The sequence below is a fragment of the Taudactylus pleione genome, unplaced genomic scaffold (genome assembly GCF_031769625.1).
Source record: "Taudactylus pleione unplaced genomic scaffold, aTauple2 ptg000154l, whole genome shotgun sequence".
In the NCBI taxonomy this organism is placed as follows: domain Eukaryota; kingdom Metazoa; phylum Chordata; class Amphibia; order Anura; family Myobatrachidae; genus Taudactylus; species Taudactylus pleione.
The window spans coordinates 27,618,227-27,631,250 of NW_028284556.1; the positions used below are offsets into that span (position 1 = coordinate 27,618,227).

A 13,024-nucleotide genomic window follows, 5' to 3' on the forward strand; every position below is an offset into this window, starting at 1 on the left:
TTTCAGATCAGCTGTCTTAGCGCCGGGGCAATGATGAATTGCTTCGGTGTCCGCGACAAGTCAGTGTGTTAATTATCAGGATCCATTCGGATCTCGATAATGAACATCACGAATAGGCTCCTCAGTCACACACAAATTAATCAGCACAGTCTCTTGATGCATCCTAGTAGCATCACATTGCGACTAAGATTCATTTTCAGGCACAAAAGATGTGAAAAAAAGCGCCTGGCGCTAGCTGAGTCGCACGGGGGCCAAGAGGGGCTGTTTTGTGCGACTGCAGCAAGAATGTAAGAGGACACATCTGTATGTTACACTTCCATTAGCCGGTCAGAACAAAATATATATTAGATAAGTATGTAATTTGCTTGTTGGAAAACAGAGGCCAAAGCCTATAACCCACATATGAAATTAATAAAATAGACCACCACACTTATGAGCAATTCAATTAGTTCTGACTGGCTCTCCAGCGCCTTGTGGCACTAACGGCATAGATTTTTCCTCGCGCTCCATAGCGGTACGCAGGAAAGTCTGCGATGTTGCTGTAACGTACTTCTCTGAGTATGAGCGCAACTGAACATCACAATCGCTCGTCTCTGAACCTTAGCAGCTTAAAACTGATATTTAAAGTAAAGCGATGGTACGGTACCGTTTACATATGTACAATTGTAGTCAGAAGATGTCTTTTTTTTTATATTGCGTTGTTTGTCCTGATGCCTTAGCCAAAAATAAGTGTCAGCGTCCAAATGCAAAATCATTACGTTAAATTGAAACCTAAGGACTTGCACACAATGGCGCAAAATGTAGTAAAATGTGTACTTACCATCTACAACTAGTACTTCCTCCCGTTGTCCATTTATATCTTCAACCAGTATACCGGCTTCCACAGCGACCTCTTCATCCTCAATTCCATTCATTACTGCAATTTGGCCATTTTTATGTAAAAGCTGCAAAGAGAAAAAATAGACATTGAAATGCTTGAAGATAAAAAGCAGAATACAACCATGGCAGACAACCCGGAATAAATATACTGTTACTTCTGTGTCATGAACTATTCTAAACATTAGTGATGGCATATAAGTTACCATGATTTCTGTGATTAATCTTTTACTTGTGCAGTGGATCTTTGAACTCAAACTAGCAGAAAGTTCATGTCTCTTCTTACCTGAATATACAGTCCGAATGCCTTATATGTAAAACTAATAATGCACAGATTTATGTTTGTTACTTTCTAAATATAAACTACATATGGACAAGCTGCACAGTGAACCTTATCTATTTACTAATCACTTATCAGTATGACCGCATTTATAAGTCAGGAATGGGTTCAATTTACTAGGACGACTTATTATCCTTCCTGATGGCTACTGATTGAGGCTAGCAGGGAGCGCACAGTCTCATCTTGCAGAATTGATGTGGGTTATTATAAGCTATCTATGGCTTTAGCCCAAAGGGCTGTAACTGTCTCACTACTAGTAGTAAATGACAAGAGCTATGTGGTTTTGGCCCCAGGGCCACTAATTAGGGTTAGATGATGATACAGTAGATTTTGTACAAAGCTGGACAATACCTGTAAAGAGTAGTCAATAATGGTGTCCATTCACTGCCACAGTGTGGGGCCTAGTGAAAAACTAGGAGAAAGAGACTTCAGGAATGTTGATGTGAACGCGGGATAGGTGAAATGTGCTGCATGAGAAAATGTATGCCCCAGGAAAGACTGCCTGTAAAATGGCTGAAACTTCAGCACAGGAAATGTGTGCAAAATGTCTTTACAATGCTTTGGTAGTGCTTTTGGGTAAAGCAATATCTGTGTTAAAAAGCATATTTGGCGAACTGCAATATACATGCGATGCATCCAGACACTCATCGCATGCATGCTGGAATTAATTACGCCGATATGTATGAAGAAAAACGCAAAGGACAGCTCTCTGGGTAAGATCTGTCCTTTGCAAGTGAGAGACTTCCGGGTCTATGACTCAGAATTCCGTCTGTCGTTCTTCTGCACATGTGCAGAAGGACACGCGCGCCTTGGGATGAGACGGGTGGGATCCGATTGGATCTCTCTCAGGGGGGCATCACTAATAGAAGCCCGTAGGCTTCTATTGGGCAACGTCATCTAAAGATAGCGTTGCCCACCGCATCCAAGCCCCGGAATGTATTGCATTCCGGGGTTTGGTGCATATGAGAAATGCGGCCAGACCCCCAAAAACTAAATTTTGGGGGGTTTGACCACATTCCTGACATTGCAGCATCCCGTTCATTGTCATGATATATACTGAGGTCCTGATTAGCTTTATTATAATTTTACACTTATTTTTGCATCACTGACTTTTCTGAATGGAATGATTATAGACCAACCCAAATTCCTTATAGATTGTAAGTTTGCGAGCAGGGCCCTCTTACCTTTCTGTCTGTCCCTTTATTACTACATCTCATTTCATTATTGTTTTATCCCCAACTGTAAAGCACTCCAGAATATGCTGGTGTTATATATAATAAAATGTTAATAAATAAATACGGTCGGTGTGAAGTGAGAGAATAGGAGCCTAAACTCCCTTACTTCAAATGATAAAACAGCATGAGCAGACTTTTGCTGTACAGCAGGCAGTGAAGGTGTGCTGCCATTCAGCAGTCTCACTTCTTTTGAACTTCGCTAAATGTGATTGTCAATATTTGGACAATCACTATCTGCCCTATAACTATCATCAGTAGAGATCTTCCATCATTATCTGTGCTCAGATCCTGCTGAGTTGTCATATGAGCTGGCTGAGGGTGGGGTTCAATCTTGAATCTCTGTGTAGTGTGTGTTCTGTATGACAGGAGGAGCCTCAGCTAATCCAAACAGTTTCCACACAGTCCAATGCACATTGCCATTCTGGCTACTGTAGGTTAGTTAGGATAGATTCACTTTGCTGCATCTCACTGCACTTCCCTCAGGGCAGCTTTCACGACAAATACTTTACTCAGCCCCACTTAATTCAAATTGAAAATGAGTGGGGAAACATGGGAGCAGAAAATCAAGGGGTATTTCTGAACAGCTCAGGAGGGCACCGCACACATTAGCAGGATGTGCCGCAAATATTACTTCCATGCGTTCCAATGTGAACATTAGAAAAAGTGCTATACCTTATCGGTGGGGCAATATTTAGGCAGGTAAGTAGCATATGCAATAGGTCAACTATCTCTGACAAGCCACTCATCCTACACCAAGTGTGATCAGTTAACTTTTTTCTAAATTTAGTGCACTTCGGTCTATTAATTGTCAAAATAACTGACCCAAGTATGACTACAGGGGGGTATCCACTAGACGATAAAGTTGAACGATTGAACGATAATGATAAAATCGTTCGCTAATCGTTCGCTAATCGTTCAAACATCGTTTGCAAATCTTTTGCAAATCCTTTGCAAATTGTTCAGAGTGGATGATCATATTTCAAGGGAAACTTCAAGGGAAAATCATTAAGAGGTTGGACAGGGATAAAATCGTCTAGTGGATGCCCCCCATACCGCTGTAATTATTCCCACAAAGTTATGTGTAACTAATTACCAAGTTATGGTGAATTAGACAATTCATTTCACGCAGTCTTTGAAAACATATATACATATAGGTATGCACAATTCAGAGCTGTACACATTTCACATTACGCCCCATTACTTGGCGGTAATGGGGCGTTCTCACAGACAGTGTTTATGAGGGTCTCTCACTGGGCTATGCAGCATTGGCAAGAAGCATAAATACACAATTTTTAAGACATATACTTTGCACCATATGGCTAGTGATAATGCAGGGTGACGATGCCCGGCTACCAAACCAAGAATACAGATAGGGGTAGCCACAAAAATGCATACAGGCGAACATACGCATTTAGTTCTGACCATGCAATAAGGGAGCAATTATGGCAGACTTGCATACAACTTTGCATTGGCCTTATAAAGTCCAAAATATATTAAAGTATGAGAGTAACAAAACCAGCAATATTTATAAATTAGTACATTTACTCAATAATAAAGTATCCGTTTGAGTAGATAATGGAGCTACACAGTAATTCAATCAGAAAGAGCAAAGTAACATCAGCTACTACAAACACACAGTGTGAAAAGGTTGATTTAAAGCTAAATAAAGGCATTATGCTTGGGCTGTCCTTTCCACCTGCACTACACATCTGTGTACAGTAACGTGATCTTGAATAAGATCTGCTTAACCTAAACCTGTCCCCCTTATCATGTTTCTATTAGAGGCACAGGACATTGGATGTTAAAGGGACATGTTAATTTAATTTGTCTGTAGTTTATATTAAACAGATTTAGAAAGGCTGCATTATATATATATATATATATATATATATATATAAAATTATATATATATATTTATTTAAAAATATATATTTATACATTTTGCAAAATAGTTCTCAAACTTTGGCATTTTATAGTTGGAATAAATGTCCCTTGCTTGTGTGGCTGGACTCATTTTTGCAGTGTATTTTCCCCCATAAAGACCTTTCACTCTGCAATAAACAATGTGTGCCTATAATTAGCTGAGTCAGGTCATTTACGAACCAGAAACAAGGAGTAAGTATCCTATAAGGGACATGATATTGTCCAGATAAGTATTTGATGAGGATGCACCTATAGGTGTGGAACTGAGATTGAGTTTATACAGCAGTGTGAGCAGCAGTGAGTAAATTTAGAGTAGGATGTTGAACAGAACTAGATGTTCCTCCCTGATGTCACGCAGATGCACCTAAGCTTTTGGTTAGTGGGACAAGAAGACAGAAAGTGTGTATAGAATGTAAGCGCTTATGAGCAGGGCTCTCTACCCTCTTGTGCTTCTAATTACTTTCAGCTACTTCTTACTCCCCACTAGGGCACCTAACACTTGGTTGCTTAAGCTCTGCTGCTTATGTGGGTGTTGTGGTCGCTAATGTAGCAATGTATATTATTTATTATCCATGTCCTTGTCCTGCATTCTATTGTATTGTACTGTAAGTCTTTAGTCACGTATTTGTTTATGTACTTTGTAAGGCGCTGCGGATCACTTGTGGCTCCATATAAATAAATGATAAAAATAATAATATATAGAAATTACTAATCTTGAAGGTAGCCACAGGATCTTTAGCCACAGAAAGTGACCTGAAACTGGTACCAGTTTGGATGTAATACAAATAAGAACTGAAGTGACATGGCAAGTAAGGTACCATGCAAAAATATATACACAGTCAAACATATGGTTTACAAAAAAAGGAAAAAGATTAAAATTAAAAATATGGCTTGTAAAAAGGCAGCCTCAAAATCCCTTTATTCTAAGGAGCTATATTATACATAAACAGGGGCAAGGACAGATGGTAAAAGCATGTCCCCTGTGCACAGGCACCCTCACACCCCACATTACCAACCATTGGGCTAGGGAGACTGAGGAGGTTGTGGTGTTGCTGGTGGTCTAGTAGATATGAGGGAAGTGGTGACTCTAGGATGAGGGAAGATGATAGATTCTGTTTTGGACATGTTGAGCTTTAGTTATCGTTGTCACATTCATTAGGAGGTGGCAGAGAGATTGTTGGTTGCAGTAGGGAAGAGTATTGGGGCCTGATGCAGAGTATACGAGATGTGAGCTAGCCCCCATGTTTTGGTTTTGGATCTGGATTTATCTTTGTGTCTTGGTTTTGCAAAACCACCCTAATGTGTTTTGGTTTTGGATCTGTATTTAAAAAAAACAAACAGCTAAAATGGCGTCATTTTGACCTGTTAGCATGCAATCCACAACCCGAGTTCGGTTTTCAAATCCAAGTTCCGAACCACAGGAAGATCCGGTACTCGGTTCGACTCGGTACCCCAAAGTGATTCCAAACTCAGACTCGGTTCGACTCGGAATCCCTAAATTTGGTTGTTGTCGGTTCTCTGAGAAACGAACCCACACATCTGAAGTCTATACTGATCAATGTCCAATAACTACAACTGGGACTGGTGGGTTACGCTGTTGGCTAATCCATTGCTTTTTGACCACTCTAAGGGCTATTTCACACATGCCGATTTTCCAAAATTTTGTGTTCTTTTTGCCGTGTACTATTGTTAATGAAGTATGTAAGTAAATGGGTCCTTTCATATGGCACGGACACAGCACGGTTGCCGTGTTACAGCCGGGAATAACCACTGAAATGGAAGGCTGTCGTCAATGGTTTCAATGTTGAAGATTGGGAAAAAAACATTCACATGGCAAAAGCATCACACACAGCACTAAACCATTGTGTGTGTGAGGAAAATATCCACTGGATAAAATCCGCCAAGATTTTTGCCCGCTGGTGAAAACCAGCGTGTGTGAATGTTTTGTGGACAAATTTTGCAATTTGTAGCACTGCTCTATGCAGCTATGAGCAACTGAGAGCAATTCAGAGACTTATATAACTCAGTCACATCTCCACTTGCGGCGCATTGGTGTAACTCATTTGAGAACACGCAGAGATCCATCTGAATTATTGCACCAGGTATAGAGCTGGAGCAAATGTGCGCTGACCGCGATGACGGCTACTTCAACAAGAGTATGGACAGGGGCGGTGCAGCCGCATACATGCGAGCAAGTCTGCATGCAAGCGAATATCTGCATTTATTTACGTGCGTGCAGTGTCAGTGCAGTTATGGCAACTCTACACCAGCCCCTAAGTGTGCCCCTAAAGCCAGATTTGTTAGCTGGTATAACACACACATGTTGTTGCGGTATTTGTGTATAGGTTTTCCTACAAAGTCACACTGAGTAAACCACCACTACCTTCTTAAAATCACATAAAATAGTAACAAGATCTTTGAAGCCTTTAAAATTTTAGACGCAGGGATAGTTACCACACTGAAAAGCTCAATGGGATATAATATATGAAGAATATAAATATCTAAAATGAAAAGAAGAAAGGCTGCAATAATGTTCAGATGAACAGAAGTAAAGCTGTCCTGATAATATTAACAACAACAACAACAACAACGTAGGTGTTCAGTGCGTTCATACTGCAAGCAGTGATTCTGCATAACCATAATAACTATAATAGAGCAGATTTTCTTTTTTCAATTATAGAAGCTTCATTTTTCCATGCAGCAAAGCCTGTCACTGCTGCAGGCCACAAGATCTGAAGAACCATGGAAATCCCACTATTAGAGGTTAGAGGAAAACAATTTCCCTTTGTACTACTAACTTCTGAATATACTCCTGCTGAATATAAGCTCAGGAAGTGATAAATACAGAGACACAGCTCTTTCCCTGGTTGTTGCACACAGGATATTAACTTAGAGAACACTTTACATACATTATATGTTGTAAATTACAAATTGTATTTAAACATTTACATCTAATTCAGAAGTGACCATCTCAAAGGACACTAAATTAAATAATAGTTACTAGAAGCAAAAGGTTTTCACCTTAATTAAATAGGAAACGCAGTGGGAGATGTATCAAACCTTCTAAAGAGAACAGGTGGAGAAGTTGCCCATCATTTTATAGAATGTACTTCATAAATGATAGCTAGAAGCTGATTGGTTGCTATAGTCAACTTCTGAACTAAAAATGTTTGTTACATATTCCCTTTAAATTGAATCATACAGGAGACTGAATGACACATGAATCTAGCTGTTGCAGTGTCTAAATAAAATCCTGTGCCGGGATGTCTAAGTAGTTCTTTGGTTTTCATTAGCTAAGTGGCTTTATGTCTGCTACAGACTTACTAGTCCAGCTTTTCTTTTCAAAGGCTATTAACTCAACAGAGACTTCAAATCCCGAGAGAGAGCCGTTAAAATCTTCTTATACAATACAAGTATATTCCATTCGCACAGCAAACACTTTAAATATGTATATAGCCATGCCCTATGTTTGTTATCACGTTCTGCCTGACTAACAGATTGCTATTATGGGGTCCACGTCAGTGGCGGATTTTACCTAGGGGCTGTAGGTCACCCCCCCCAGTAAAATCCACCACCTGCAGGGACTGCCCCGTTGCAGTGACTTCCCATTGGAAGTGCTACCTGCTAATCACACCCGGACAGACAGTCCCAGGGGGAGGTGTTTTCACCCATGGGAAGCCACTCCCCTGCTATTACGGCAGCCCTTACCAGCTTCTAGAGCGCTGCAGCCGATGCTGTCCCTAGACTCTGGCCAGTTTGCTAATTTGTGCGCACATGCATGGGATTGTGATCCTACATATGAGCACAATTACAGATCCCAGGCCAGACAAGTAAGGAGCCGCCGCTGTTCCCCATCTTCCCCATAATACTGAACTGCACCCTCCTGCATTATTGCCTAAGGCAGGAGTAAACAAATTTTTTCTCTTTGGATGCCAGTGGTTCAATATTACAAGCCAAAAATGTTTCCAGAGTGCCACCATTATTACACACATGCAAACATTTACAAAATTAATAAATTGGTACTAAAAATGTTAGAATCTTCCCTGTCCTTAATTTTTGGAAACTACATTGTTCATGTTATGTTGATTATTTGTAGTGTGGACATAAAGACATGCTTCAGAATGTTAAAGTGTTGTTTGACTGTAAATAGGACTAATGGTGCATACACACGGTCAGGTTTAAAGGACTATTTAAACAATAACAAAATTGTTTATCATTTGAACGTTTAAATTGTCCTTTTTTTGCCCCCTCAAACGATGCGCGGGCGTGGATAGTCGATACCGATATCAACTATCACCCGTGCATGCAGGCCAACCTGGTTGATATCGACCAGGTTAGCCTTGTTACTATAGGGACCTGCGATCGTTGATCGCGGGTCGTTATAGTAGTTGGGGGTTGGTGCATGTGCTGGATGTTTGATAACGATCATCCAGCACATGCAGGCCGTTCAGACTACGATATCTGATCATTGTCTGATCTGACCGTGTGTACAGTCCATACCTGTGGCAGGGTTCACCCACCAGAAGCTCAAGCTTTGCAGGGTATGCAGGCCACACTTGGGTTCTACGGTTTGGAGGAGTATCTTCTGCTGATACTAGAGTCTGGAATAAAGATAGCTGATGATGATGACAATGATGACAGCAGCAGCACCATTCTTGCTACTGATTTTATGTTGTGTACTGACCCCACCATCTGATAGTATGTCATTACTTATGTTACATTGATTGTTGCCCTCTATTTGGATGACTTATTTGTATTTGGACTATTTCTGGAGATTCCATTTGTTTTATGAAGCAGTGAAAGACAAATGTGTATAACATTTTATGTTTATGTATAACATTAATGTAATACATTTTATATGGAAAATGTGACTTTTGTATTATTTCATAGCATGCCAAGTATAGTTGGGCGTGGGGCATAACAATATGCATTTGCATGCCTGACGCAGAGTTACAGCTGTTTTCTTGAAACATGTGCAGCTCACCATATCCACATTATAATGTGTTTTCGGAGACAGAATTTTCATGCATACATGGTAAAATGAAATGCACTCTAATTCAGGCTGTGCAGTACCAGTGTAGCATGGTGCTGTACTGATCCTGTAGAAGTGATGGAAATTGGTGGTTAATTATAGTTAGATAGGGGAAATTCCCAATTCAACAAAACAGTAGCTTAACTGTGCTTGTTAAAGTGTTTCCTTGACGTTAAAGATGTGGAAAAGATATGTTAAAGCTTTAAGGGCTCTATTTATCAACCTTTTTTTAACTAAAATAATGTGAAAACGTGTGTGTGCGGGGGTGTTAGCGGTAGTGTGTGAAAAGGATTCATAGTGACAGAACTTTATCGCAAGCTCTTTCCCTGCATTCGGATGTTAGTACATGCAATGATCTTTCCTAAATTATGCGAATGTAGTCGAAAATACTACAACCACATTTTAAATGCGGATTGTAGTAAATAGGGGCCTAAATCACTTTTGGTTTTTTTCTCATTTCAAAAGTGTAATTTACGAGTAGACAAAAAAAATAATAATTAAGGTTTGTTCTGTATGTTTCCTTCGAAACCTGTTAAAAAACAAAACATTAAAAAAACACCTTTTTCAGGGTCACCTTAAATGACTTTATGTTAGCATTGCGGGCATCAAACACCCTGTTTTACATCAGTACAAATTGTTTGCATTTAAGAAGCAATACTTTACTGCTGTCAGCAAGCTTTGAGCTACTGTGCACTCTGTCTAGCAAAGTTTACTTTATAATTCAAATGTTAATGCCTAAAATGGTTTTTCTTTGCTGCAGTAAGTTTTAATGAGATTTTCCATAACTATGTGTAATGACAGCAGAATAACAGGGCGTTTTTATATTTACACTTGGCACAGAATGATTTTATAGGACAGTTTCTCCTTGCTTGACCCAGAATTAAACTATACATGCTAGGTTATACATAGAAATTACAATCTGTGTTGATATTTCCAGCAGTATTTTATAATCTCTCAATCCGGTATTGATTTATTGGCATTGTATACTATAGCAGTAGTGCTTAACCCCTATTATTTAGCTGAGACCCGGGCAGAACTACAGCGTCTGATGGTGGTGCAACTGCTCTGGATGCCCAACTCGGAGCATCAGGTTACACTGCGAATAAACCAGTCTCAGTGAATGTGACGACCCTCAATTAGGCAAACCAGGTTGATTTTGCCTTTAAACTAATTGAAATCTAGTGACTGTCTCTATGGAATCTCGCCAGCTCCCACAAATCGTGAGCTATTATATTTGATCCCAAGTGATCTGGGAAACTAAAACAGTTGTCACCAAAGGAATTTAGTACCTATCTGACAATCATTGGACACCAAAAAATAAATTCTGAAAGCTCACTTGGGATCCTGGCCCAACGGTTTAGCAACTCTGCAGTTTAGGCTTACTTAATAACATAGTGCACTTCACATAAATCTGCTGTAACCAATAGCAACTAGACATAACTATTAATTTTGTAACCTCTTAGCCGGGATCAAAGTCTAATTTGGCTTCACAAAAAGGAGCATGCAAGTCGGTCGCCATTGAATACAAATTGTGTGCACCGAACTAAATGCAGAAGTTCGCACGAGTGCTGGTTTTGATGCATTTATGTGCCCACAAAGCCCCTAACTTGCTTAACTAGCCGTTCTAATTATCAGGCTGCACTTGCATTAGCCCTACCCTTGGTCCAAGAGCGTCAGATTATAGACAAATCTCTGTGTATCCATAACTCAGCATAACCCCAGTTGCATCTACACGCCCACGACACACCCTCCGTATACTTAGCCTATGCACGAATGCTCCATTACACCCAATCAGTATCTAGTGGCGTTTGCTTGCCTCCGCTGCATGCAAGATTCAAAAATTTAGACGAGCCATTTATAAAACGGACTTGTGTGAAACTGGATTAGCCCGAAAGTGACCAAATTTGCAGTGTCCCAAGGGCCTGTTAGTGTGCATAGGGCAATAACTTGTGATACATCTGACCATTACTAACATGTGCAATAATGAGCCAACCAATTTCATATGGGGCCACAGGGGAAGTTTTCGGCTTATACACACTGTGATTTTCAGGCCAATTTCCAAATACAACTACAGATATCTAGTGACGGTACAAAATCACAATACATAATGTGTACGTGAGTGTCAGAATGCACAGAATGAATTATCCTGAGACACATAGGAAACCTTACATGTTGCTAACTTTCTTTTGTGACCATGTGCAAGAGTGATCCATGCAAATATACAACGCCCGATGCAGGCAGTCAGCAGTGACTTGTTATGCGAGTCACCATCATCACCATCCTATTTTACTACCAGGTGACAAGGACCTGGAGCCAATGTTTACAAAGCAAACTGTAATGTTTATTCGCACTGACTTCACACCACCAGATAGCTCAGAACTAATTTACATGCATGCATCAAAGGCACGTGGTAAAATAAACCAGGTGGTTATAACTCAAAACTTGTAATAACTTCCAATTCAACACTGAATAATCAACCTAATTTCAAAGATAGATAGATTTGGTAAAAGTGACGTCTCTGCATTGGTGCAATGCTGACACTGGGAAATGACAGTCTGTAGTGACACACTCAATGCAAGCTGGACCTGCTGAGAACAGAAGCCAAAGCAGCTTAAGTTCAAAGATAGTTCAAAATCACCAGCCGAGAAGCCAGAGGCACTTCCATCTGCCTGGCTGTGGTAAATAAGAAATGAGACCTTAAAGATCCCCATCAGCTCCCCCTAAAGCCCATATACAGTGTAATGTATAGTCATTCCCCATAAGCTCCACCTCTATTATGCTTTAACAGAAATCCAGTACAGCAGATTTTTTTCCTCTTTAATTAGAAAGTTAAGTACCTTTTATGTAGAGATCTGCTCGGACCCCTGTCAGACAGGCATGCACGGAGAGGGGTTTCTGAGTACCTAGAAACCCCCCTTGCCCATCGATCACTAAGTCACTACACACGAACAAACACACCGCCACTGGCACCGGGTAGTACGCTTATACTACCAGGCGGCGGTGTGTTTATTTTAGCAGCCAATGAGACTCTCATTGGCTAATGCATCCACGGAGGGAGCCGGCTGGAGGTCTCTCATGAGCTCCGCCTTCCGGCTCCCCCAGCAGCGGGTGATGGGAGAGACGTCATGACGTCTCTCCCATAGTGCAGAAGAGCGGGCCGGGAGGAGCTGACAGCGCTACTGGGGGAACTGTATAGGGTTGGCTGCTACTGGGTGCACTATATAGGGGGGAGGGGCGCAACTGGGGGCACTGAATAGGGAGACTCCTACTTGGGACACTATATAAGGGACTACTACTGGGGGGACTACTACTGGGGGAACTATATAAGGGGCACTACTGGGGGAACTACTACTTGGGGCACTACTGGGGGGACTACTACTGCGGGGACTACTACTGGGAGCACTACATAAGGGGCACTACTGGGGGAACTACTACTGGGGGCACTGCATAAATCATGCTGGCTGTATTTATTTCCCTGCTGCATTGATTTTTTTTAGTGATAGAGGTGTGTGTGTGTATGTCTGTGTCAGTCAGTGTGTGTGTAACTGTGTACCCCGTCATAGGCTGAGTACCCCGTCATAACTGTAGTGGTCCTAAATCCTGTGTAAGCTGTTTCTC

At 40.9% G+C, this 13,024-nt stretch overlaps 1 protein-coding gene across 1 annotated transcript in view; it reads right to left on the reverse strand.

Annotated features, from left to right (window-relative positions):
* AKAP12 (A-kinase anchoring protein 12) overlaps window positions 1–13,024 on the reverse strand; it is a 176,317-nt gene that overhangs the window by 36,322 nt on the left and 126,971 nt on the right. Inside the window, exon 2 of the mRNA XM_088474402.1 lies at window positions 821–944. Within this exon, the coding sequence (XP_088330528.1) occupies window positions 821–944 (124 nt within the window). The remainder of the gene's footprint in view (window positions 1–820; window positions 945–13,024) is intronic.